General features: G+C 36.9%; 5 protein-coding genes across 9 annotated transcripts in view; 4 read left to right on the top strand and 1 right to left on the bottom strand.

The window, feature by feature from the left end:
* The first annotated feature begins 3,207 nt into the window (after nucleotides 1-3,207).
* LOC104808573 (protein TIFY 4B-like) lies at nucleotides 3,208-6,325 on the top strand. Of its 4 annotated transcripts, none has more exons than XM_010534277.2 (9): nucleotides 3,208-3,392; nucleotides 3,577-3,716; nucleotides 3,949-4,115; nucleotides 4,696-4,786; nucleotides 4,879-5,044; nucleotides 5,318-5,374; nucleotides 5,621-5,684; nucleotides 5,805-6,031; nucleotides 6,132-6,325. In XM_010534277.2, the coding sequence occupies exons 1-9, from the start codon at nucleotides 3,275-3,277 to the stop codon at nucleotides 6,137-6,139; spliced, it is 1,038 nt and encodes a 345-aa protein (XP_010532579.1). In that variant the 5' UTR covers nucleotides 3,208-3,274; the 3' UTR covers nucleotides 6,140-6,325. The 4 variants fall into 4 exon arrangements, with proteins under 4 accessions (XP_010532579.1, XP_010532580.1, XP_019057563.1 ...); XM_010534278.2 differs by having other exon boundaries at nucleotides 5,627-5,684; XM_010534279.1 differs by having other exon boundaries at nucleotides 3,309-3,400.
* Nucleotides 6,326-7,874: 1,549 nt separating this feature from the next.
* On the top strand, nucleotides 7,875-10,464 carry LOC104808574 (transmembrane emp24 domain-containing protein p24beta3). The gene is made up of 4 exons (XM_010534280.2): nucleotides 7,875-8,182; nucleotides 8,906-9,092; nucleotides 9,258-9,365; nucleotides 10,136-10,464. Exons 1-4 carry the CDS (start codon nucleotides 7,958-7,960, stop codon nucleotides 10,267-10,269), a joined length of 654 nt encoding a protein of 217 aa, XP_010532582.1. The 5' UTR covers nucleotides 7,875-7,957; the 3' UTR covers nucleotides 10,270-10,464.
* Nucleotides 10,465-10,821: 357 nt separating this feature from the next.
* On the top strand, nucleotides 10,822-12,413 carry LOC104808575 (stem-specific protein TSJT1). Its single transcript, XM_010534281.2, has 4 exons — nucleotides 10,822-11,142; nucleotides 11,446-11,686; nucleotides 11,870-11,990; nucleotides 12,072-12,413. The coding sequence occupies exons 1-4, from the start codon at nucleotides 10,943-10,945 to the stop codon at nucleotides 12,257-12,259; spliced, it is 750 nt and encodes a 249-aa protein (XP_010532583.1). The 5' UTR covers nucleotides 10,822-10,942; the 3' UTR covers nucleotides 12,260-12,413.
* A 64-nt stretch (nucleotides 12,414-12,477) lies between these two features.
* Nucleotides 12,478-15,410, bottom strand: LOC104808576 (meiotic recombination protein DMC1 homolog). The gene is made up of 15 exons (XM_010534282.1): nucleotides 15,215-15,410; nucleotides 15,038-15,120; nucleotides 14,517-14,608; nucleotides 14,357-14,428; nucleotides 14,232-14,270; nucleotides 14,040-14,097; nucleotides 13,902-13,947; nucleotides 13,775-13,820; nucleotides 13,572-13,633; nucleotides 13,399-13,465; nucleotides 13,219-13,311; nucleotides 13,060-13,128; nucleotides 12,903-12,981; nucleotides 12,656-12,822; nucleotides 12,478-12,562 (listed from the first exon to the last, which is right to left on the bottom strand). The coding sequence occupies exons 1-15, from the start codon at nucleotides 15,229-15,231 to the stop codon at nucleotides 12,518-12,520; spliced, it is 1,035 nt and encodes a 344-aa protein (XP_010532584.1). The 5' UTR covers nucleotides 15,232-15,410; the 3' UTR covers nucleotides 12,478-12,517.
* Nucleotides 15,411-24,678: 9,268 nt separating this feature from the next.
* Nucleotides 24,679-25,066, top strand: part of LOC104808578 (ATP sulfurylase 1, chloroplastic) — a 2,867-nt gene continuing 2,479 nt past the window's right edge. The window contains exon 1 of one of the 2 annotated variants that reach the window (XM_019202041.1): nucleotides 24,679-25,062. In XM_019202041.1, the coding sequence (XP_019057586.1) occupies nucleotides 24,883-25,062 (180 nt within the window). In that variant the 5' untranslated portion in view covers nucleotides 24,679-24,882. The remainder of the gene's footprint in view (nucleotides 25,063-25,066) is intronic. The other variant, XM_010534283.2, reaches the window with a different exon arrangement.

Consider the following 25,066-nt stretch of genomic DNA (forward strand, 5'->3'; position numbering starts at 1 on the left):
TAGGCATTTTGAGTTAGGGAATATCCGAAAAATACACATGGAGAAGACCGATTATCAAGTTTATGACGAGTGTACGGTCGAAGCCAAGGATAGCATAAGCATCCAAAGGTTCAGAGCTTTGTGTAGTTCGGTGCTTGGTTGAATAAAGACTCAAAGGGAGATCGGTTATCAAGAACCGGTGTCGGTAAGCGGTTTATTAGATAAACCGCAGTGGGTAAGGCAAATGACCAATATTCACGTGGGATGGACGCATGGGTAAGTAAAGCGAGTCCGGTTTTCACATTGTGACGGTGTTTCCTTTCGGAAATCCTATTGTGTTCCGGGTTGTGGGGAGGTGTGGTATAATGAGATATACCATGACTCGAAAGGAATGGTTTGAGTACAAGATATTCGCCACCATTGTCAGAGTAGAGTGAGATAATCTTGGTTTGAAATCGGTTCTCCACAATGGCTTTGAATCGTATGAAAATGTCGGAGACCATGGATTTTCGTTTTATAGGGTAGAGCCAAGGGTATCAAGTAAAATGGTCCACAAATATTACATAATATTTGTATCCATCGAAAGATTCAATTGGCGAAGACCACACATCGGAAAAGACGATTTCGAGAGGTTTGGTAGAGACAAACGTTGACTCATGAAATGGGAGCTTGTGGCTTTTATTGATCATGCAAGAATTGCAAAACAATGATTTTCTCAACGGGCTTGACAAAGGTAACGATAACCCGAAGATTATTTTTCGAAGAGTATCATGACAAGGATGACCTAACCTAGAGTGCCACTCGGACAAAGTGGTCTTGAAACTAGAAAAGGCGGAGAAAGTAGAGCTAGGAACAACAGACGGAATGGGTAGAGACATCGGCCATTCGTACACACCATTTTTAGTTTTTCCGCTTGCGATTATTGCCCCCGTGTTGAGATCTTTCACCTGAAATATATGAGAAAAGAATTCGACGGAAACCGCATTAGAAGCACAAAGTTGATAAATAGAGATGAGATTTTTGTGCATGCTTGGTACATGAAGAACATTATGGAGTGGAAATGAGCGGGAAGGTGAGGAAAGTGACATAGAACCAGATCCATCTCCAATGACCACATCATCACCGCCGGTATATGGAGCATGGAGAGACAGATTAGCAAGATCCGTTGTCACATGATGTGATGCGCCAGAGTCTAGGAGCCAGGGCGAGGAAGTGACCGATCCAAGGGCTGCAGCATTGACGCTTGGCGTCGGGTTGTTGTGACCATAGGCTGGCAGTGGTGGATATCCTTGGCCGGAACGCAAGAGACGACAAGACCGAGTACTGTGGCCTTGAGTGCCACAAAGTTGACACTTGCCCAAGTATCCTTTGGAAGGTCGGTACTGTGGTCTCGATGCTCGGGTGTCTGATGGCGAGCGAGGATTGTTCTTCCAATGTTGTCGTGGCTTGTAGTTGGCTGCATTTGCAGTGATGGGAACGTCCGACAGTAGAGATTGGGCTGCAAGGTTGTCGACTTCATGATTAAGAAATTTCTCATGAAGCTCGACGAAAGAAATCGATGTGTCCTTGGCATGGACAACATCCTTTACTGCTTTGTATTCATCTCCGAGGCCGGCAAGGACAATGTCAATGAGGTCTTCATGATCCATTGGTTTTCCAAGGAGAGCAAGCTCATCGGATTTGACCTTGAAAAAGTTCATGTAGTCGTCAATTGTTTTTGTCCCTTTGGTGAATCGACGCATTTGCTCCTTGATTTGTTTCACATGTCCTCGACTTGATCTTCCATAAGTTATGGCTAGAGTGTGCCACGTATGACCTGCTGTCGAGGAAGAGGCGATGATGGTTTGGCATGATGTTGAGAGAGAGCCGAAAATTGCAGCAAAGATGAGGCGATCTTGCCTGAACCATGGAGCATATGCGGGATTGGCGGTGACCACATTGTTGGTCGTAACCGTGGTGGAGGGAGCAGCATCGATGTCGAGAAAATGTTCAAGGTTATAACCTTGAAGAAGAGCCTTGAGTTGAACGCTCTACGAGATATAGTTGGTTGTCGTAAGTTTGGAGACGTTAGACATATTGACGTTGATCAATGTGTTGGCTGGATTATCCGGGTTGAATGGTGTCACCGTGTCAGTCGGAAGACCGGTGGTGGTGCCGGGGGTTGAGTGCTACCGTCGGTAACCATTGGATGGAGTTGACGGCGCCGAAAAAAAAACTAGGGTTTAACGACCGAAAAAGAAAGAGAGCCTTTTGACTATTGTTGCTTTGATACCATAAAGGTAAGCAAATATGTTTGTATTGATAATCATTTACAAATGATAGAAGGAGAGATATATACAAGTGTTTGGTAGCTAAAGTTTAGGAAATAAAATATTCTTGATATAACTAACGAGCAGATTTTGCTCTTCTAATATGTATTACCACTATTAATTAGATATATATATATATATATATATATATATAATTTTACTAGAACTAATATTAATTAGATAGCTTAATCAAAATCATATATTTATATATTGTGAAAGAACTATATAACTTATATGTTATGGTTTCATCGAAGATGTGCCTTTGTGTTGTGCAATGCACCTCTATTTTTTTTCTTTAATTAACACTGCAGAGGAGTTCATGATTATATGGGAAAAAAAAACTATGTAACTTTTCAATATTTCCGACCAAAAAAGAAAAAAAATCCATAAACCGGTCTGTTTTTTTTATTACTTTTATGTTTAATAGAATAAACGGGCCTTACATAAATTTAAAATTATCAAATTTCGGGATTTACAAAAGAGAATACTATATATATTTACAAAATTATAATATTGCGAGCACGTTAATAGTAATACAACGTGTTGGATTGTTTATTTTCCTTAAATGGTTATTCGATAATGGCAAGGATGTAATTAGAGGGGATGATTAAGTGCAAAAGAGTACATTTAAGAGCCATCATTAGGCCATAATACATACGGACAGGGATCTTACGTGGCAGCCTAGGGTGCATCGTTGCTCCTAAAACCATTCCCCCAAATTTCAGCCCACAGACTCCCCTCTCTCTCTCTCTTTGCCTCTCCCCCTCTTCCACGACTGGTCACGATCCAAGAAGTCGGCCGGTGGTTGGCTCATGTAAACATCATCATGAAGTGTGCCTTGTAGGAAGGCGTTGTTGACATCGAGTTGACGTAGCGTCCAACCACGAGAAACCGCAAGGCTTATCACAACACGATTATTACGGAAACGCCACTGGTCTCCGGCGGCGAGCTCCGGTGAGGTACTTTCGCTGGAATTTGCGGCGGAGATGGACGCCGGAAAGTCGCCGGCGAAATCTATTCTCGAGAAGCCCCTCAAACACCTCACCGAGGAGGACATTTCTCAGCTCACTCGCGAGGACTGCCGCAAATACCTCATAGAGAAAGGTTTTCATGTACTTCTTCCCGTTTTGCCCTTCCTTTCCCTTCGTATTTCCCTGGACTGCCACTCCCGGAGTGGGAGTCTGCTGAATTTGAGCTAATTTCTCTGTGCGTGCGTGCGTGTGTGTTCCTGTTGAGCTTGTCTGTGTTGGGTTTCTTCGGAAATGGCGGCTGACACGTGTTGCGACAGGAATGCGAAGACCCTCGTGGAACAAATCTCAGGCGATCCAGCAAGTTCTCTCCCTCAAGGCTCTGTTGGAGCCCGGCGACGATTCCGGTGCCGGAGTTCTCCGGAAGATCCTCGTTTCTCAGCCGGAAACTTCCCGTCGCGTGAGTGTTTCTTCTAATTCGGTGTTATCATGGGCATACACATATGTATGTCATGTATGTTCTTGGACTTGGTTTCTGTTTCCGGGTAAAATCGCACAGAAAGAGATGAACTTTGTGTTAGAGAAGGAGATTTAGGAGGGAATTGAGTTTTGAAATGGAGACGAAGCTGTAGAACTCGTTGTTTTTGCTGATGAATTCGGGTAGTGTTGCTTTGTTTACCTATTGTGCGTAGGTTATGTCATCTTCGACAGAGCCAACCAAGGATTCGGGTCTTGTCCCGTTGCCGGAAGATGATAACTTCCCATACCACGGGAAGGATTCTCCGAGATCAGTGGAGTTGTCCGGAGGCTCTGGCCAGTATGCCGGAGAGAAGGATAGCTACAGGACAATATCTCCCAGGTTCACTTTTCGTCTGTTCTTGTTGAATGTCTGTGATTCTTCTCCTCTTCTGTGTCAAGGGTTTTGATTAAACTAGAAGGCAGTGATTCGTAGCAACATTTGAGTTCGATCCCTACTGCGAGGTCTTTGTTGTGTTGTTGCATGTATCATTGGAAATTATCGGGACAATGTAGATTTTTCAGTTGGTCATTTAGGTTAAAATACATCCGATACAGAAAGAAACATTCTTTCCATGAGTTCATTTACGGTCATAGAGAAATGTTAGGTTGAAAAACATACCCTATGAGACCGATGTTAGAGATTGTCGAAAGGCGGTTACTTGTGAAACCAAAAGCAAGAGAAACTATTAAAATGTCCTTCCCAATGAACAGAAAATCATTGCTTCTATCTTCCTGCCCAGTGTCTGATCTGTGAATGTTCTTGTCGTTTAGGAAGTTATAGGACAGTTAATGAATCGGATATCTTACCATAACCAACGGTCTTGATATCTTGTGCATGCCGTACAAATCAGCCACTCTACCAATGCTGTCTAATTTAAAATCTCGAGCTTTGAATAGAAGTATTTATGATGCGCATGCAGAAGTCCAGGTGAAACAAACTCGACGTTTGGGCAGCTGACGATATTCTATTGTGGGAAAGTTTTCGTGTATGATGGAGTACCGCCTGAAAAGGTAGTGAATAATATCATTCCATTCATGCCTGAAAAAATGAAAACTTTATGGTATATTTTTTTTGATGATGCATCAAGAACATGGGTTTGCAGGCACGCTCAATCATGCACATGGCAGCAAGTCCAATTGATTTGCCTGGAAATGATCTGTTCAGTGGGAACCCTAATCTTTGTTCCCATACATCTCATCTACAGACAACGACTGAAAGTTGCGGGCTTTTCGCTCCCGGCGGTACAATGTCCAAGCCCATTAGCTCAGGTTCGTTTCTGTTTGAGAATATCTGTCTGAATGTATGAACCATTCTTGCAAAAGAGAATGGGTCTGAATCTTTTTCGCTAAACAATGGCTTTCTAACGTGCTCAGTCTCGAAACATGAAAAAGGGCGTGTCTCTAATATCTGTCTGAATGTATGAACCATTCTGCAAAAGAGAATGCTGCTTGGTTTAACTTTCTGTTGCATCCATTGTTCTTTTAATGGAATCGGACTTGATCCAATGATTGCTAACTGAGGTTATAATCTCGTATTTGCAGACAAGATGGCGGAATTTCCTCAGTATTGCCCTGAGAAGGCTTCTCGTGATTCTGCAGGTATAAACAGTGCTTAATTTATATTTACCCAAACGATATATAGACCACCATTTTCTTTCTTTACGATTGCTCAAAACTCGGGAAAGCACAACCAGTTGAACAAACCTGCTTTTGAACCGCCCATTTGATGATAATGGCAGTTATTTGGAGGCTCGAAAAACTTGTTTTGATCATTGTTCATGCTTAAAAACTGGGAATTTAATTAACATCCCCATCGGTCTAATAATTTCTTGGTCTTTTCTTAAGATGTAGAGGGTCAGGTGAACAGAAAGGTATCATTGCAGAGATATCTTGAAAAGCGGAAGGACAGGTGCTCTTAAGTAACCGAAAAAACATCATCGTTATCGTGTCATGTAATAATGTGATCTGCCTTGTCCAGATTGCTTTCACACTCCATAGCTTAAACGCATCGGTTCTCGTTTGTGAGCAGAAAATTCTCAAAGGGCAAAAAGGCTCAGGGAGTTGGATCATCCAGCTTGGAGATGTATTTGAGCAACCAGGCTCGGTTAAATGCTGTATATGGACAATCAAACCTAGGAAACACATCTTCTTCTCCACCGCAGCAGCCGCCGCCGCCTGGAATGGCCCGTATTTTTTGCGACTCCCCCGAAAATCAGATGAGAAACTCCAATCTTTCGGTAGATCTGAACAGTGAAGGTAGGAAAGGAAGAGCCCTAACGCATCAAACCCGACACTCGTTTTTCGATTCGACAGTTTAAACGATTTCCCATCTCATTTATTTTTTGTCACGTTTCAGACATTTGATGGATGACCCGCCAAACCCGAGATGTCGTTTAAGGGTAATAAGGTGTCCGAAGCTGGCAATGGCGAAGGAAGGAAACGACGGGAAACCCGAGCTTTAGCTGCTGAAAAACAGGATCAAGATCGGGCGAAAGAAGGGTATATCAGAGAGTAATCATATATCCTGACAGCTTCTGAGTTTTTCTTTTCCTCTTTTGATGAATTCGGGTAGTGTTGCTTTGTTTACCTATTGATAGTTTTTTGAGTTAGCTGCCATCAAATCGGAAATGTCTTGTTTCTGATTCTTTTATCTTCAAGATGAGCGAGAAAGAGGGCGAGGAGGCAATCTAAGGGTGGCAGCGTTAGTTTTTTTTTTTTTTTTTTTCCATATTAGTAATATATATGTAAATGTTTGGTTTAACCCTTTTTCAAAATCTTAGTAATTATGATTAGTGGTAAGTAAAGTAAGCTTCTTTATATATATATATATATATATATATAAAATCATCCCCACAAAGTTTGTGTTCTGTCTTTATTCACTTTCTCGGTGAACTTTAGGCTCAATCTGTTGCTTGTGATTTGATCTCTTTGTATTCTGTGTGTATTTTGTGTATATATGCCAATATACTTGTGTATAGACCGCATATAGGTTTCTAAACGTCTGTTGCTTATATCATTGCAGTCTCTGAAATGTTATATGGCATTTAAGATGAATTGCAGAATCATTGTATGTATGTATATATATATATGTATGTATGTATGTATGTATGTATGTATGTATGTATGTATGTATGTATGTATGTATGTATGTATGTATGTATGTATGTATGTATGTATGTATGTATGTATGTATGTATGTATGTATGTATGTATGTATGTATGTATGTATGTATGTATGTATGTATGTATTCAGTCCTATTTATGTGATAAATATAAACCATTTCGACATGATATTTAATCAGGGGTTGATTTTTATTTATTTATTTTGTCATATGTTTACCATAAGCTTATCTTATTTACATTTTGGGCCAAAAATAAACTTTGATGTAATTATTTTTTGTTTACAATTTGAATTTGTTTAAATGCAAGTTAGATATTTTTTGTGAAAAAAAAAATTTAAATTTCTTCAGGTTTTAAGTATGTTGGCAATGTCAAACATTTAACAGTACAATATTCAAAATAGTAATGCTTAAAATAAATATCTTACGTATTTTTCCGATACTTTTTCAAGGTGCGAGTCAAAATCACAATATTCGTGATTCCAAAACCGAAGAGACAGTCAGACATAACATAACATTGAAAAGGTAAGAGATGCTTGAAATAAATATCTTACGTATTTTAAATATTTTTCACGTTTAATTTAATTCAGACAAAAAAGCTTATAAAATTATAATAATTGAAATTTTCTCATTTTAAGGGGAATGGCGGGCAATGAACCGCTTTGACATAATCACAATATTTTTCAAGACAAAAATGAATGATAGCATGCACGGATGTTGATTCGAATATCAATTTTTGGTAATCGATTTTTTAACTTGTGATATAAATCTGTTATGTAACATCTTTCAAATGAATAAAATTTATAGAATATTATTATTTAGATGAATAAAATAATAATAAACACCCAGCGATAATTCAAATACATAATATATAGTCAGTAATTGGTGGACTGAGTTCAGATCGAAAGCCGTTGACCAAATCTTAGAAACGCACCGTTTTGTATAAGAAACCGGTTATGGAAATGTCCGATATACCAATTTCGAGCTTGAGAACCGGTGACAGAATCCTCTTGCTCTTGGTTTGGTGAGGAACAAACGGGAGAGTTGTTCGAAGACGAGGAAGATGGAGACGAGACAAGCCATAGATCGGAGGGCCCATGTGATTTCGTTTGTCGGTCTGTTACTTCTGAGTTCGATCGGACAAATCTCGTCGCTTTCGGTGACGGTGAACGACGTTGAATGTGTCTACGAGTACGTCCTCTACGAAGGCGACACTGTGTCGGGAAACTTCGTCGTCGTCGACCATGATATCTTCTGGGGTTCAGATCATCCCGGTCTTGATTTCGATGTAAGCCCTGATTTGATCTTTGGTTTGATGCTCGGTCTGATCTGGAGCGTGATGTCTTTCGTCCGTTGATTCCGATGGTTGAAGTTTAGTTCGTTTAGTTTCCAGGGTTCTTTTGGATCATTTTGAGTGCTTTAATGAAAAAAAGGGATCAATGTGGTTTCTGGTGTTTGTATTTTTGATTTCCAAGCTTTGACTTATTGTGATCTTCGATGGGTTTTCGCCATTTAGGGTTTCCTGCGAATCAGGGTTGATTTTGGGTGATTTTTGTTTCTGGGGCATGATGAACACCCCTTTTGAATTTCTCGGGAAATTGAGGATAGTCTGATAAGTGACAGAGACTAAAGTTTGCCTTTCACTTGAGTTGATTAAGTGTATATCTATTGGTGTTTATCATCTGTCTTTATGATCATGTCTTTGTAGTTTGTAATGAAACACAGTCCATGAGTGACATATGTCTGTCTCATCTATCATTAGATTTGCCTTTTGTTCTAATCGAAATGAATGGTGGTTCTGAATTGCCAAAGGGTTTATCAAGTCTTAACATCAGTGTTCGCCGCATTTCTTCGTTGAATTTTGATGGCGGGACGTCTGTCTCGCTGCTTATGCATCTTTTGTCATGCTTGAGAAGGGGCAACGGGTTATATTCCGTTGTCTATCTTTTGATTGTTATCGCATTGGGTATCTTTTTCCTTATCGTGATTTGTGTGTGGCATTTTCATATAGGTCTCATCGCCTGCCGGGAATATAGTGCACAGTTTGAAAGGAACATCAGGGGATAAGTTTGAGTTCAAGGCCCCAAGAAGTGGAATGTACAAATTCTGTTTCCACAACCCACACTCTACACCAGAGACTGTCTCCTTCTATATTCACGTCGGCCACATTCCCAACGAACACGACGTAGCCAAAGACGGTCCGTTACAAAAGGATGTATTTCGTTTCTTATGTTGACAAAATTGCTGCTTTGCTATGTGTTTTTTATGCTTCCGTTGCTTGCAATGAACAATTCCCCATAGATAATAGAACAGTTTTAATTCCATTCACCCCCCCTCATCTTTTTCCTTTATATAATTGCCAGAGCATTTGGACCCGATAAACGTGAAGATTGCAGAGCTGAGAGAGGCTTTGGAATCCGTTATCTCCGAGCAGAAGTATCTGAAAGCACGTGATACCCGGCACCGTCATAGTGAGTTTTCTTTCTTCATTTCTTCTTATGATACTTAATCGAACTTTCTTATATCCCTTCCCGATCATGGTCGTGTTTTCTTGATCTGTAAAGAAGTTGCTGAGGGTCCGGTAGATTGATAGAGTGAATGAAGCAGAACTATATTATATATCATGAGTTGCATTTGATCGAATTCTTCTGACTAAACTTAGCTTAGCCCATCAAGTTAGACTGCATCTATATATATACACACACACACACACACTTTATCCTTTCTTGGGGGGTTTGGATGTTTAGACACTTGATAATCATGTTTAGTTGATTTCAGTTCCAATGTGATTATACCCTTTAAATTTCGTAACTGCCCTTTTGTACATTCAACTCAATTTTTTTTTTACAAAATTTCAGCCATTCTTCAACCAACTTCTGTGAAATCTCTTAACATTCAATGTTTTTTTTTGGTTCCAAGAGATTCAATCTTCAAGATCCCACATTCCAATTCCTTGATAATATGAATAGTTGAATTTCTTTTTTGTTTCCCAAGTTAGACTGCGTCTATATGGACTTGGTAATCATGAACAGTGGATTCAGTAGCATGGTGTTTTTGTGCCCTTTTGCACATTCAAATCAAGAAACAAAATTCCCAACATGGTTCTTCAGATTGCTCCTATTTTCTGTGGTCTCTTCACATTTCATTTTTTTTTGTTCCATTCTAGCTTCAAGATCTTACATTTCCAATGCCCGTTTTCCATGTTTTACGGTCGATAATCTTTTGGAACTTGTGGACGCAGCGAACGAGAGCACGAGAAAGAGGGTGATATTCTACACTGTGGGAGAGTATTTGCTTCTGGCCGCAGCCAGTGGCCTTCAGGTCCTGTATATCCGCAAGCTCTTCAGCAAGTCTGTTGCATACAACCGAGTCTGACTCTGATCATAATAATAATGAAAACCCTAATTAGGGTTTTGTTGCTTTCCTTTTGTTCAATGGCAGAGGCCTTTGTGGGTAAAAAAGATGCGACCTTTTCTTTTCTTTTTTTTTCTTAAAAGGTTGAAAGCGGTATACTGCACAAATTAGTGACGCTTGAATGCGCAAATTTTACTGACGCTTTTTTTTAAACGATTTCAGGAGACTTTCTAGTTTTTAAGCCCCTAGAAAATAAATTTCTATAATTGATGACAATGATGGAAATTAGTACATATTTTACGATTTCAGAATCTTTTCATATTTTAATCTCAATTTAAAATTTTACCATTAGATTAAATTTGAATAATATAAAATTATATAATAATATCATCTAATTTATACATATTACCGTGTCACGAGACCGTCTCACAGAAAATCACCAAAATAAAATTCAAAACTTAAATTAAAAAAAAAACATCTGAAAACGTGCCGGAGAAACCGGAGAAACATCTGAGAGGAGAATATAAAAAGAAACTGGCCAATGACAAAAAAGCAAATAAAATTCCCCAAAAAAGGATTTTTTATAAAAAGGAAAGAAAAAAAAAAACAAATTCAACGATCCGAAGTGACTTCCCGTTTGTATCTCTTTCCTCTCTCTGTGTGTGTTGTTGTGATCGGGGAAAAGAAAAAGAAGATGTTGGCGATATTCGAGAAAACGGTTGGGAAGAGTCCGGAGGCTCTACGGAGTCCGGAGGGTGGATCGGTGTGCGCTCTCAAAGACGGGTTTTTGACGGAAAAATTCGCCGCCGCTCACTCCGGCGCCGTTACCGTCAATTTCGGATCTTCAGGCCTCCTCTCTTACTCCCTCCACAACCCTAACCCTCTTCTTCCCATGTATCATCATTGATCTTTCTCTCTTTTTTTTCTTTAATGATTTGTCAATTTTTACTTTGTTTGATTGCCTGCAAGAGATTCGGGTTAAAGAAATGAAATTGATTTTACATCTGGGAAGTTTCAGATTTTTGGCTTTTGTAGAACTGATCTGATCCATGAGAAAATCCATCAAAGGCTTTTATTTTTTAGGGTTTATAGGATTTGATTGGATCACTCTTTACGTATTTTCGTATGGCGATTTTTTTTTTTTTTTTGAGAGGATGTGACCTTTTAGGATCAAATTTTGTTTGAAATGTGACACAGATTGTTCGCTGTGGTGGACGATATCTTCTGCGTATTCAAAGGCCACATTGAGAATGTTGCATTCCTTAAGCAACAATACGGCCTTGGCAAAACATCGACCGAGGTTTCCATCGTGATGGAAGCCTACAGAACCCTCAGAGACCGTGGTCCTTACCCCGCCGACCAAGTCGTTAGAGACCTTCACGGGAAATTCTCGTTTACTCTCTTCGATTTCTCCACCAAGACCGTCTTCCTCGCTGCGGTATGTGTGGAGACACTTTGCTACTCCTATATATTAATATGTTCATAGAGAATGTGTTTGAGGGGAGATAAGGTTTGCCTGCAATACAACCTTGTGGTGGGATCCATCTCCGGATCATCGAGCTGCTGATTTATAAAGAATGTGTTTCTGTGAGATATGTTCTGAAAACATGTCGTTTCACAGGACACGGATGGGAGTGTTCCGTTCTTCTGGGGAACCGATGCCGAAGGCCATCTCGTTATCTCCGATGATGTGGAGATTGTGAAGAAAGGTTGCGGAAAATCATTTGCCCCATTCCCTAAAGGTATGGAGAAACCCGTCTTTGATTTTTATCTTGGACGAAGGCTAAGGAGTTTTGCCTTAATGGAAACGTTGTGTTTGTTAGGGTGTTTCTTTACGTCGTCTGGAGGGTTGAGGAGCTACGAGCATCCGATGAATGAGTTGAAGCCGGTCCCGAGGGTGGACAGCTCGGGCGAGGTTTGCGGTGCGAATTTCAAAGTGGACTCGGAGGCCAAGAAAGAATCGGCAATGCCGAGGGTCGGCAGCGTCCAGAACTGGTCTCAACAAATCTGAGGTATTGAGGCTCCTCCTTCGGGGTTGTTGTTCAACAAGTTCCCTCTTATATACTTTTGGATAATGTTTGTTTCTATCTACGCAAGCTGTATTTGGTCGAATATGAAGGCTAAGAATAAAAGATTGTGATTCGGTGCATGCATCAATCATGACACTGATCATTTCCTTGTGTTTCTATAAGTAATAGAAGTTTTAAAAAAAAAAGTTGTGAAGGTGCGAACATCACCGGGTTTGATAAGGTTGTATCGTCAAGCATGGCTAGTCCTTTGCGTCGGCAATGCCTCCTGGGGTTATCTGGAAAATGTGCTTCTTTCTGTTAAGTGAAAATCATATTAGGGATGGATGATTCGAACAAAACATGAGAGGGTGAAAAAATAAAAGAGATCTAAAGGATATTGCTTCAGCTTCAGGCAGGTTTGGGGCATCAAACACTTTGCAGACACGCTGTTCGCCTTTGCCTTTCCTGAACATCAGCCTGATGGTGGCTGCGTGAGCGAGGACATGCCCTCCCGCTGGCTTCTTTGGATCAGATATGAACACTCCTCCTCCTGGATCAGCTATGACTGCAACCCCCAACAACACCCGTTAATATTGAGTAGGAACCTGAAAATTGATCATTGTGTTATCGGCTTCAGGGGTTTACCTTGGTTTGTCATGTAGACAGCGACGTTGAATTCTTCTGCGATTTTGATTAGCCGGGAGAGCATCTGTGCTAGTTTTTGCTGCAGCACAAACTAGCATCTGTTAGCGAGTTGGATTTCGCTTACGAGGAGTATAAAGGCTGACTTTAGATATACAACCTGTCGGTCGGCAAGTTCCCCTCTTCCGGTGAAATCCACTCGGAATAGAGCAATGACAGAGTCCACAATCTGTAAAAATTTGGACCCGGAAAAACGAGTTCATTTATATGCGAAATGTGTTGTAAAGGAAACGGAAGAGTGGCAAACAAAGGTTCTCACCAGAAGCCTGAATGGTTCTTCCGACATTTTTGCAGCTAGTCCAAGAAGCAGGTTGTATTGGTGCTCGTATGTATAAGCACGGGCATAAACGATCTGTCGCATGAAGATAACAAATGTGAAGGTGTAGGTGAATATTGATGCCAAATGCATTACGATGTGAGAATATGATAGGATCCTTACATTGTCAAGCACAGCTCCTGGATCCATTCCAAATCTTTCAGCTATTGGGACAATCCGGTCAGGCCGGCTACAAATTTCGGAGGTTAAGGGCAATGTCACAAAAAATAACTAAAGAAAGAAATTATAAACTGCAAGTGCCAACGTTTTCACAACGGGTAACTGATAGAGGATACAAAGTTCCCTCTGTATCAATGTAAGCCACTTTGCCATTCCCGCCTTTCATGTTTGTAGGAAGCTGCAGAACATCAATGACATAAATGAGGAGTAACCACACATCAATGATTATATGCTTGAAAGAAAATAAGCAGCTCATGCCTTTTGACTGAAAAATGATCATTTTGTCATATACAGAACAGAAGGAGGTTTATGAAAGTACCTGCGTCGAAACACAGAGGGTATGTGCCAGTTGTGTTTTCCCGGACCTGTAGCAAATTTCGGATCGTTTTAACTCTCAGATAACATGTTATTCAGGAGAAACTTTAAGAGACGAGCTTGGTTCTCACCTGAACTCCCCAAAAGCTTCCGTGATGGCTGAAGTTTCAATTCCACCTGCTCAAACATTACCGAGAAAATTAACTTAAAATACTTACGGTAATGCAGGCATGACAATGGAAAACAGTGAAAACAGACTACAGTATTACCTCCTAAGAGATCATCAAGAGCTTGGCTCCCTGTTGTGATCCGAACTACCGACTTTCTCTAACAAAAGGGGAAAAACAACTCATAGATTTCAAAGCTAAATTGAATGGTCATATCAAGGAGATCAGGTAACACAATGACAAAGAACAATGGAAGACAGATTTCCAGAATGCAGTAAAATTATTGAGTCTAACCTTTAGCAGAGCATCGCTTCCAGTCATATACCCGAAATTCTAAAGGGCAAAAAATTGAGACGATTAAAACCAACAAATGATGAAAACTGAAGGCAAACCAGGAATGATGATTATTGAATGCTAACCACTATCTTCTCAGCTGCTTCACAGATCTTGTCAACTTTGGCCTCTGATAAACCTTTTATTCCAGTAAGGTTCTGCAGAAATGGAAGCAACATTTTCAAGCAACTACAGTCTTACAGTACTGAAGGCAATGCGTGATGCTAAAAACAAGTTTGTCTATACCTTTTTGGTATGCATCATTAAGCCATTGCAGGTGTAGATCCCAGCATCTTGAAGTTTCTTAACATCTCCAGCATTTATACCTTGAGCGATCACTGGCAGAGGAAAATCAAAGCAGGGGATGAAATCAACTACAAGTTTATGCCAGACAGGAAGCTTAATCATTCAGACAGACTTGAAATCGAATAATATTTGAACAAGGCAAGCCTATATGGATCTGTGCCAGAAAATATCTCGTATAAACAGATTTTAATGCTCAGAGAGTTCAATCGTTATACTCTATTTCACACCAACCTCTACTGAAATCTAACTGAGATTCTATAACATGCTGAAAATGCTAAGGAGCCATTGCAGATCCGAACTGATGCAGCTTAAGAGACCACTCCCAAACAGAGTATGAAGACCAGAACGAAAACTGAAGAAGATTCACGAGAAATCACCAGGAAACATGCAAAAACTGAGTCTCCTAAAACCGTATGATTACAGACGCACAGATAAGAAGTGACTGTTAGATTGGAACTTACATTTGTCAATAGCTTCAAATAAGTCTTCGTCGTCGTCAATTTCTTCCCGTTCAACGAGCTGCATCTGGCTCGCTTCTTCAGCTCTTTGATCGGAAACGGAACAAACAAAAATTAGCGAACGTTTACACCAAATCTGATAGGTGGAGAAGAATCATAGAACAGAGATCGATCACTCACTTGAGAGCAGCAAGCATCCTCGCTTTGGCAGAAGAAATTCTCGGTAATCAGAATTCAAACTGAGAGAACGAGAGCGAGAGAGAGAGAGAGAGTGATTTTGAAAATTTGAAATGAATTTGGTGGGTTTGCTTGAACGATAAGCTTTATATGAGGCGCGAGCCGGAATCGAAAGCGTTCTCTGAATTCCGTTGAGTCGGCAGAAATTGAATTTGAAATCCGAATTCTGTTTCCGTTTGAAAACAGAATTCGGATTTCTCCTGTACGTCTGTAATGAATACTGTTGAACCACTATTATACCCCAAGCCCAAGCCCACGAATTTATTCACTAACCTGTAGTGAGCTTAAAATTAGGAATGTTAATTTAGGCATGAGGACGAAGTCCGGTCTAGACCGAAAATTAGAGGGTTTCCGGTTAAATTTTTCCGGCTAAAAAAATCGAACTTCCAGATCGAATTCAAATTGGGTTTCGGATTTGATTCAGACCGGTCTAAAAACCCAATATTTTTTTAAAAAATAATATTTACGAAGGAAATTTTGCGGGTCGGCCCATCCCAGTCCGGTCCGATCCGAGTTCAATATATATATGGTCAGAATTCGAGCTTAGTTAAATAGACTCGAAAAAATCGGGTCGGTCCGAACCAAGTCCAAAACCTTCAGACCGACTCATTGACACCCCTATTTAAAATTCTAAATATATATATATATAATATTGGGTTAACTGCGCTTGTCTATGCTCACCAAATAGTTACATATAAGGACTTTGGGAGATATAACCAGTTGAATTAATTAAAAAACTAATAAAAGCATACTAAAGAACATGTAGAACCATAAATTGGAATTCCACAGTGCTAATGTAAATAAATACTTTATATTACATATATTTATATATATATTTAGTCTATGAAAATATTCGTTCATATAGATGCATCCCCACAAAATACACAAAGGGGACCATGCATCGGCCATAGACTCAGCCCCACAACTGGCAAGTCACTGCCACTCTTACGCCGACCCACCGAAACGTCACCGTTTTAGTAAACCCTACATCCCCACAAAATACACCTATTCAACTACCTATGTATTTTTTTTTGGGGGGGAGATTGCAAATGCTTTTGAAACTAAAATATAAAAAGAGATTTACTAACTTAAATTTTTTTTTAAGAAATGAGTGACACTTGATTTCATGGTGTACTTATAACATAACAACTTTAGAGGAAAAATTGATTAACCACATTTCCTTCCACCGATGCCTTTTTAATATTAATTTTGATTAATTTTATATGAATAGCTAGGTTTAAATTGTTATGATTGATCTTGGTATAAAATTCGCCCATATATACAGATAAAATAGCCATTATGGTCACCGTCACTATCATCATCAACATCTTTATATATATATATATGTGTGTGTGTGTATTGTGCATGTAGCAGTGGCAGTAATGTGGGTGATGCATCAATGAAGCTGGAAAGCAACGTTTGTATCTGCTCCCAGTTGATGTAAGCACGCTTGTTTCACTCTTATCGTGGGTTATATATGTATATATATGTCTGTATCTATACGCATGCACAGTGTACTTATAACATATATTATGTCTATATATATATTTTTTTTGTTAACCTATTAATATATATGTCTATATTTATAGCCGATCTACTTCTGTATTCATGGACCATTTCGAAATCGGAAGATAATTAAAAGCGCAGGTGAAAACTCCGCTATTTTTTCATGTAACAATGTTAAAAAAAAAAAACTTTTTTACATGGATTATATAATATTTTCATACGTTTGGCAATGTCGCGTAGTAGTCGTATATATATATATGTGTGTGTGTTCATATACGTATGTATGTGTGCCAATGTGCATGAGGATATATTATAACATACATGATTGAACATGCGGCATGTTACAAGCCTACTTCGCGATGAAGCGCAAAGATTCTCTCTCTCTCTCTCTCTCTCTCTCTCTCTCTCTCTCCTTGATTTGCTTCAATCATGTAGAGTTGGTACCAAACCAAACAAGAAAATAGGAAAAAGAAGTTGTAGCTAATGAGATATATATATATATATATATACATATATATATATATATATGTATATATGTGGAGGATGTGCAAAATATACAAAAGGTCGTTATCAAAGATTGTCGAAATCGATAATTTTCAAATAGGTTGCAAATACGGTGGTGCTGCCACAGGCCAACAGGTTGGGCAAAAACTAGCGAATTTACAGTAATTTTTGCAAAGAAAAGGTATCATCGTTGAGGTTGTGATAAGGAATCTTTTGAGGAAAGTGGTTTAGTTATGCACTCTACATATACAGACATATACATATATACACACATATATGTGTGTGTGTATATATACACTACAAGAGAATAAATTTCTATAACCTATAAATTTATGTTTTATCTGTCTTTTTTTTTATCAAATATGTTCTCACTCGACATACATGTAAAATATATAAAAAAATAATGAAAATATATAATCGCAAAAGTTTATATAGAGGTAAATTTAATTTTAATATGTAGGTATTAAACAATTTTATGTAAAATTTATAAAGAAATTAGAGTTTTTAATCAATCAAATGGGTGCATGTGCTCCCGCCAATACTTACATTTCCATATATATGTATTACATTTTTTGTTACACCTACACGGAATCATTTGTTTTTTGCAATATTTACATAAATTAATTATATAATTTCACTATATATATGGTTTATGATTAATTATGTGAGTTAGAGAGCCTATAATGATGATAGAATTCAAACCTGCAAGGGTGATGCTTCATGTGTATTTTAATCTTGAGACTCCCTCCATAGGCTATGCTTTATGCATGTGTTAGGTTCACTTTTTTTAGTTTTTAACAGCTTAGGTCTAACATTAGTCAAAGCATCTATTTTCTTAATTAGATTGAAGGTGAGTCATCCACTGCTTATATAATTTTCTTATATATCGAATCATATACATATATATATATATATAGGATACATATATTCAATGCCCTTTATATCACATTATATATCAAAATGAGATTATGCATTTTTTTTGTAAATTAATAAATAAAAGAATGTATACAAACAAAAAAAAACACAAACTATAATCTTTCGTCTCATCGGCTATATAGAATTGCGTGAGGGCAGTGTATTGGGTGTGATATTATTCAATTCTTCGTTCATGGCAACACTTTGGACCACCTTTTATTTTCCTTTTCCCTTTTGTTTTGTGTTTTTTTTCCTTCCTCTCTTCTCATATTGCTCATATCTACCCACATACTTTTATCTAATTACAAAATAACCCCTTTAATTCATATGATGCCTCTAGAACCCCCACAGTCTCTCCTCTTCTTCCCCGGCCCTCTATTTATAGGACCTCTTGTTATTCTCTTTCTCTTCACCAGAGAAAGCACCACAAGAATTCCATGGTAAGAAAACGTTGGAAATTAAGGAAGAAAGAAAGATCTCTTTTCCTTTTTTATCGATCCTAGTGTGGATCTATGGAGCACCGGCATCTGTTGAAGCTGCCAGCATGATCTAAGCTCCCTCTTCCTTTTGTTGTTCAATCCAACAGGAGGATGTTTCGATTTAGATCATGTTTGCAGTTTCACCGGTTGACTGTCGCACCCTAAACCGGTAAAAACCCTAGCTTTCTCCTCGCCGATTTCATCTCAGTTTCCAAATTAGGGTTTTTTTAGGTTTGGTTTCCCCACGAAAGGTACTTCTTTTGCGCCTCCCGTGATCAGATCTAATCTGGGTTTCTATTATATTAAACAAAAGTCCCATATTTTCGTTTCATATTCCTCTGTGCGCGCGCCCGCGCGCGTGTGTGTGTGTGTGTGAGAGAGAGAGTGAGAGAGAGAGAGAGAGAGGGCTGTGAAGCGTTTTAGGGTTTTATGTGTGACTTCGGGAAACCCTAGTAGGAGCCTTGTAAGCGACGCACTTCATCAAGAGTGTGGACTATGGCGAATAGTTTCTTCTTCTTCTTCTTCTCCTCTTTTTGTTTTTTGGTAACCTAACCAAGATCTGGATGTTCTTTCTTTAATTATATTCTGGACGATTTTATATTAAGCATAATCATATTTTATTGAGATAAATGCATTTTCATACTCAAATTTTCATTTACATATTTTATACCCAATTTTTTTTCTGCTTGTTTTAATGTACTGCAAATTTTTTTTATATATAGCACGATTTGTCTCATTTTTACAACAAAATTTCAATAAAAATTACCAATGCAATATGTCAGAATTGAGATGTTTATCACATTAGAGGTGATAATATTGAACGACTACGTGATTTGGTGAGAAAAGTTATAGTATGGTATTTTATAGTATCCATTAAGATTTTTTATACTACTTTTTTTATGTATCATGCCATCATTCCATGTCACATCTAACATATGACATGTTATATATCAACATATATAATATATTTTTAAAAATATTGAACGACAGAAAAAAAAATGGATATTAAAATGTGCTTTGGAAAAAAAGTTGAGATATTAAAGTACGCTAACAATATTGAAATACGTAGTAAAAAATAGTTTGGGTATTAAAATGCATATATTTATATATATATTATAAGTAGTTATATTGAGAAAGAGAATTAGTTAGGGTTTCTGTGAATTTTGGAAGGGGACCAGACAAACCAAATTGGGGCAATGGAACAGTAAAATCCTCGTTAACTTCACTTATCGTTGTTACTTTCTCATATCTTAAGCCCATTTGTTTTTTCCATAGAGACAATTCATATTCTTGATATTAGTCCCATATTGTAAGTAATCAAGAACTCCCTATACATAAAATCTTATTGTATATATAAGTTATAACTTCATGCTTAATTATATATATATACATATATATATATATGCGTTAAGATTAAATAAACACAACAATATCAAAGGAAAATAAACAATTACCTTATATATATGTGTACATATATGTAGATACATGTATATATGTGTGTATACATTTTCAATATCATATCGTCATCACCATCTTCTGTACATATTCAAAGGATATGGCATGACTTGGTTAGATGATTTTTGCAAACTTTGGATTTTGTGCATGTAATGGAAAGCTCCACCAAGTTGTACATATTCTTCAGATTCCACGTTGCTTTCGTTCCTTCCAAAATTTCCTTGAATGATTTTTATTGGTCAGTTTTACAATTTCGTTCTTACGTGAATATATATATATATATATATATATATATATATATAGTATTCAGATTTATTCACTAGACCTTCAATCCAACTATATTCATCATAAACCGTAAGACAATCTTACTATAATTAAATTGTATCATTCATCCGGATTAATCGAACATGGGACCCCGAGTACAAATGACACTCCAACCACACTATAACCACTCGACCACGATTTATTGGGATATATATGTGGGGATATGCTTGCACTGTAGAAAGTTTCCAAATCGTGTAAAGGTTTAAGAACTAAGGGGTAATTTCAGCTGGAGAGTTAGTTGGGTTTTTCCGTTGTAACGAGCTCTGGTATTATAACAGAGAATCGATCTTCTTCTTTCTCGACTGTAATTCTTTTTCCTTCTGGGGTCCTTTTTCTTTCTAGGGTTCTTACGATTGGGGTTTCGGGAGAGCGTTGTAATTCACTCAAGCTGTAACTCAATCACCTCTAATGAATTCGCCAAACTACTTGGCCGAGACGTAGGATCTAAAGATCCGAATTCGTAAAATCTGTTGTATTCTTTGTTCATTAGCATTCGGCTTCAATTCATCGAGCGTCACTGGAATTTGAGAGAATTTGGGAATTGCGCAGCTACAATATATATGTTAGATATCTATAGAATCGTGTTTCTCCACCACTACATGTTTCTTCTACAAGAAAAAGTCTAAGCAAATCATTTTATATTTTTACATTTTAAAAAATATTTTTTTTAACCATTAATTTATAAGATCAACCAATTGAATGGCTAAAAAGAGAAAAGAGAAAAGCGTGAGTGAGAATAAAAATGTTTGATATATATAAATTGTGACCAGTAATTGTTGTTTCAAGGAAACCGTGTTTGAATTATAAACTTAAGGAAGCAACAATGACGTTGAAATAATTTTTTGTTTTAAGAAATGTTTTCGCTTAGTGCATGTATTATTTATTAGTTGTTATATGAAATAAAAATGGGCCTAAAATAGATTATGAGTCCACTTTGAAATGGGTCCAAACAAGATTTTTTTTTCTTATATGAAACGCTAAATTGGGCCTAATAAACATAAAAAAAAACATTATATTATGGGTTTTATGTAAAATCCATAAAAAAAAATACTTTTAGTTTTTAATAATTTATTTCTAAATTTACAAGATATATCATTATAATTTTTAAATTTACAAAATATATCATTATAATTTTTAAATAATTATTGAATCAATATTGTCGAGATTTTTTTTTCTGATATCAATTAAAAAAAATTCGAGAATTATAATCACATATTTTGCAAGTTTAAAAATAAATTTTTCAAATGAAATTTATTTTTCATCTAAATTTTTTTTATGGATTTTATACTTTAAACTATGTTTGGAATTGAAAACCTTACATAATGTATATTTTACGTATAATGTCATCATTGATGCTGTCGTAATATATTTTGAAATATAAATAATATATCTAAGGTAAATTCTGTTAATTTATACATTGAAAAGTAGGGATGGATGTTTCGGGATTATATTTAGAATTTTACCGGTTCAGTTCAAAAATGGTTTATTCGGTACTATAAAATTTGTAACAAATTAGATTGTGTAACTTTGGAATCTCCAACAAAAATCCTAGCAAGTAGTCGCAATTGAATATAAATTATTTTTTTTCCTTGGATTAGCACCAAAATTTTATTAGAGAAAAATAGCTCCATGGAAGGGAAAAAAAAAGGAAAACAGGTAGGTTGATATCACTAATGTTTTATTCTACATGTTGAATGTGTGCCACCAAGAAACTGATCTATATACCGTGGCATATTGAATCTGTTATTACAAAAAAAAATATATTTATTTTTGAATTTAGATAAATGATTTTACCGTATGTGTACAAAAGTTGATAAGTTGAATTCTATACAAATACTTTAGAATTGGTCGATCCGACAAACATTCAAACCTAGGGATGGCTTAATCGGGTTCGGTTCGGTTATTTTGGGTTTAGAAAAATTATAACTGTTCAGTTTTTATATTTAATTCGGTTTGGTTTAGTTCGGATTCGATTCGATTATGATAAAAATATTTATTTTTTTAAAAAAATTATGGTTTATTTATTTTTTATTCGATTTTTTTTTTTTGTTTTTAAAAAGTCATAAGACTCATAATCATTCGATTTTATATCTAATTTGATTTGATTATAATTATACATTATTCAATTTAAATCGATTTAAGAATTCTATTACTAACCAAATAAACCATCCCTATTTAAATCCAATTTTTTATATATCGGGCAGACGACGATCCGCAGCCACCACTAGCTAGGGCTGGGCACAAATACCCGAAAATCGGGTATCCGTCGGATACTCGTCTCACGGATACCCGATTTTAGGGTACTCGTAATTTTCAAATCCGAATCCAAATCCTTATTTTTCAATACCCGTGAATCCGGATCCAAATCCGGATAATAGAATTTTTAAAACCGGATATCCGCGGGTACCCGCGTATTATGATTATAAATAATTATATCTTATATTTATATAACATTTTTATAAAATACAATTATTTTAGATGAAATAATTTCATATTTTTTTAATATTAATTCAAAAAAATTAAATTTATTATTATTTGTCTCTTATTATCTCTTTTGTCTTATATATTTTATCATAATTCATCAATTTTTATAAATATATCTTCATGTTTTAAAAATTTTATATATGAATATTGTTGTTTTTCTTAAATAAATCCGGATCCGGATATCCGCGAGTACCCGACTATTATTCCGGATACCCGTACCCCGGATACTCGTAAATACCAAATCCCGGATACAAATCTCATAGTTAAATACCCGAGCCTCCCGGATCCGAATCCAAATCTCTCGATTTTCCCGGGTATCCGACCCGTGCCCACCCCTACCACCAGCTTACCAACCTCAATATTTTCCACGTGAGAAGGGGTAATATTGTCATTTTACAAATTTTCATCTATCTATCTCCCGTTTTCTTTTTAAAATCTTATGGTCAAATTTCCCATCTGACGGGGAATGTAACAATTAAATAATTTCGCCGCAGCTTCCTATAAGTTAGGGAGTCAAAGAGTCGGTCCAATTTAACATACGGTCAATGCTGATAGGTGTTGTGATTATGATTATATTTTTTTTTCTTTTCATAAAATATTGTAGCAAATCCATTATATCTTTTGAATAATTTGAATATCCACAGTCTATAAATATATACTCCACACATACATCGAAAAAACATTTTATTAATAGCCGAAGTTACTAATTAGTTAAATTACGCTATAATTTTAATTAATTTACAGGCTCGAAGATATTATCATTGATGACTCAAAATTTGAGGTAGAATTAATTGCATTGAATCGTGTTACATTATTTGGCGAATAAAAGATTATGTTAAATTTTCATTAATACGTTAAAACTCAACTCAAACACGCATCAACAATATATTTTCTTGCTAATATATAATATGAACGGCCAATGATAAAAATATAAAATAACCAGAGCGGAACACATTTTTAATTTTTTTATTTAAAATATGATTGCATAAATACAATTATTATCAAAATATTTTAAAGAGGAAAATAAAAAGAATATTCGTGATGTCACGTGGCACCACAAGTGATTCTATTAACAAGTGGACCGACATGGGCCAAAGTGGTGGTCGCACCTGGTCGCATTGTGAGTTATGTTCAACTGTAGCATCGGTCCACTTCCTAATTCAAACATCAAATTTAATTTAAATCGCTTACAACATAACAATAGGATCAATAACCATATAAACCAATATTGATACATTAGTTATTTATATTATAACTACGGCGATTCAATAATCACCAACACAAATCTATCTCCATACAATCGAAACTATTAGGTTATATATTGAAACATTACAGCCAAATTCCATATTAAATTATCAATATGGATTAAATGGAGTGGACCGTTTATATTGAAAATACAACTATCATATTATAAGAAAATAAAATATTCGTTTTTCATATATATATATATAACTATATGGTAGGCAACTACTTTATTTGAACAAGTGGACAAACCGAAAAATATACACAAGATTTTCGACTTGGAAAATGAATGACTGCATTCAGAAGAAATAATAATATGATATTGTTAATCACAAATAATATAATCGTACCAAAAAGGTAAACTTTATTGTATTTAATTGTTTTCCAATTACCATTTTTTAAAAATTAAAATGACGGTTTTACAAAATTCATAACGAAAGCGTCTAGGTTCATCCACATAAACAGTCCTCTAAATCATTTTTCTCTATAAAAACAGAACAAACGCCAAGGCTTTCTTCGCTAGGAATCGAATCGAATCGAAAGCAAGAAGATTTCCCGATCAGTCCAGTGGAAGATCCCATCTTCTAATTCCTCCTGATTTCGCGAAGAAGAGCCTCCATTACTGGAGCTTGAAGAATCCAGAGAAGGGTCCCTTTTCGTATTCCTCTCTGTTGCCAGCATTCTCTCAAAAGAGACCCTTCAATGGCTTCCATGGCTGCCGTCTTCACCAAAACCCCTTTCCTCTCTCAGCCTCTCCAGAAAACCCGCAGCTCTGATTTCGCGGTCGCCGGAATCTCATTTCCCACGACATCGATCCGTCCTAGAAGCCTCCACCGCCGGGGCGGCGGCGTGAGGGCGGGGCTGATCGAGCCGGACGGCGGGGAGC

The sequence above is a fragment of the Tarenaya hassleriana genome, unplaced genomic scaffold (genome assembly GCF_000463585.1).
Source record: "Tarenaya hassleriana unplaced genomic scaffold, ASM46358v1 Cleome15, whole genome shotgun sequence".
NCBI classification, from domain to species: Eukaryota; Viridiplantae; Streptophyta; class Magnoliopsida; order Brassicales; family Cleomaceae; genus Tarenaya; species Tarenaya hassleriana.

Bases quoted from the DNA above. Each gene is read 5' to 3' on its own strand.
- LOC104808573 (XM_010534277.2), top strand. From the start codon at position 3,275: ATGGACGCCGGAAAGTCGCCGGCGAAATCTATTCTCGAGAAGCCCCTC. The intron at 5,045-5,317 runs GTTCGTTTCTGT...TCGTATTTGCAG, and splicing joins GTCCAAGCCCATTAGCTCAG to ACAAGATGGCGGAATTTCCT. The intron at 5,375-5,620 runs GTATAAACAGTG...TCTTTTCTTAAG, and splicing joins GGCTTCTCGTGATTCTGCAG to ATGTAGAGGGTCAGGTGAAC.
- LOC104808574 (XM_010534280.2), top strand. From the start codon at position 7,958: ATGGAGACGAGACAAGCCATAGATCGGAGGGCCCATGTGATTTCGTTT. The intron at 8,183-8,905 runs GTAAGCCCTGAT...ATTTTCATATAG, and splicing joins ATCCCGGTCTTGATTTCGAT to GTCTCATCGCCTGCCGGGAA. The intron at 9,093-9,257 runs GTCCGTTACAAA...TATAATTGCCAG, and splicing joins ACACGACGTAGCCAAAGACG to AGCATTTGGACCCGATAAAC.
- LOC104808575 (XM_010534281.2), top strand. From the start codon at position 10,943: ATGTTGGCGATATTCGAGAAAACGGTTGGGAAGAGTCCGGAGGCTCTA. The intron at 11,687-11,869 runs GTATGTGTGGAG...GTCGTTTCACAG, and splicing joins AGACCGTCTTCCTCGCTGCG to GACACGGATGGGAGTGTTCC. The intron at 11,991-12,071 runs GTATGGAGAAAC...TGTGTTTGTTAG, and splicing joins ATTTGCCCCATTCCCTAAAG to GGTGTTTCTTTACGTCGTCT.
- LOC104808576 (XM_010534282.1), bottom strand. The intron at 14,098-14,231 runs GTTAGACTCAAT...CCCTTTTGTTAG, and splicing joins GAAGCGATGCTCTGCTAAAG to AGAAAGTCGGTAGTTCGGAT. The intron at 13,948-14,039 runs GTAATACTGTAG...ATGTTTGAGCAG, and splicing joins TCTTGATGATCTCTTAGGAG to GTGGAATTGAAACTTCAGCC.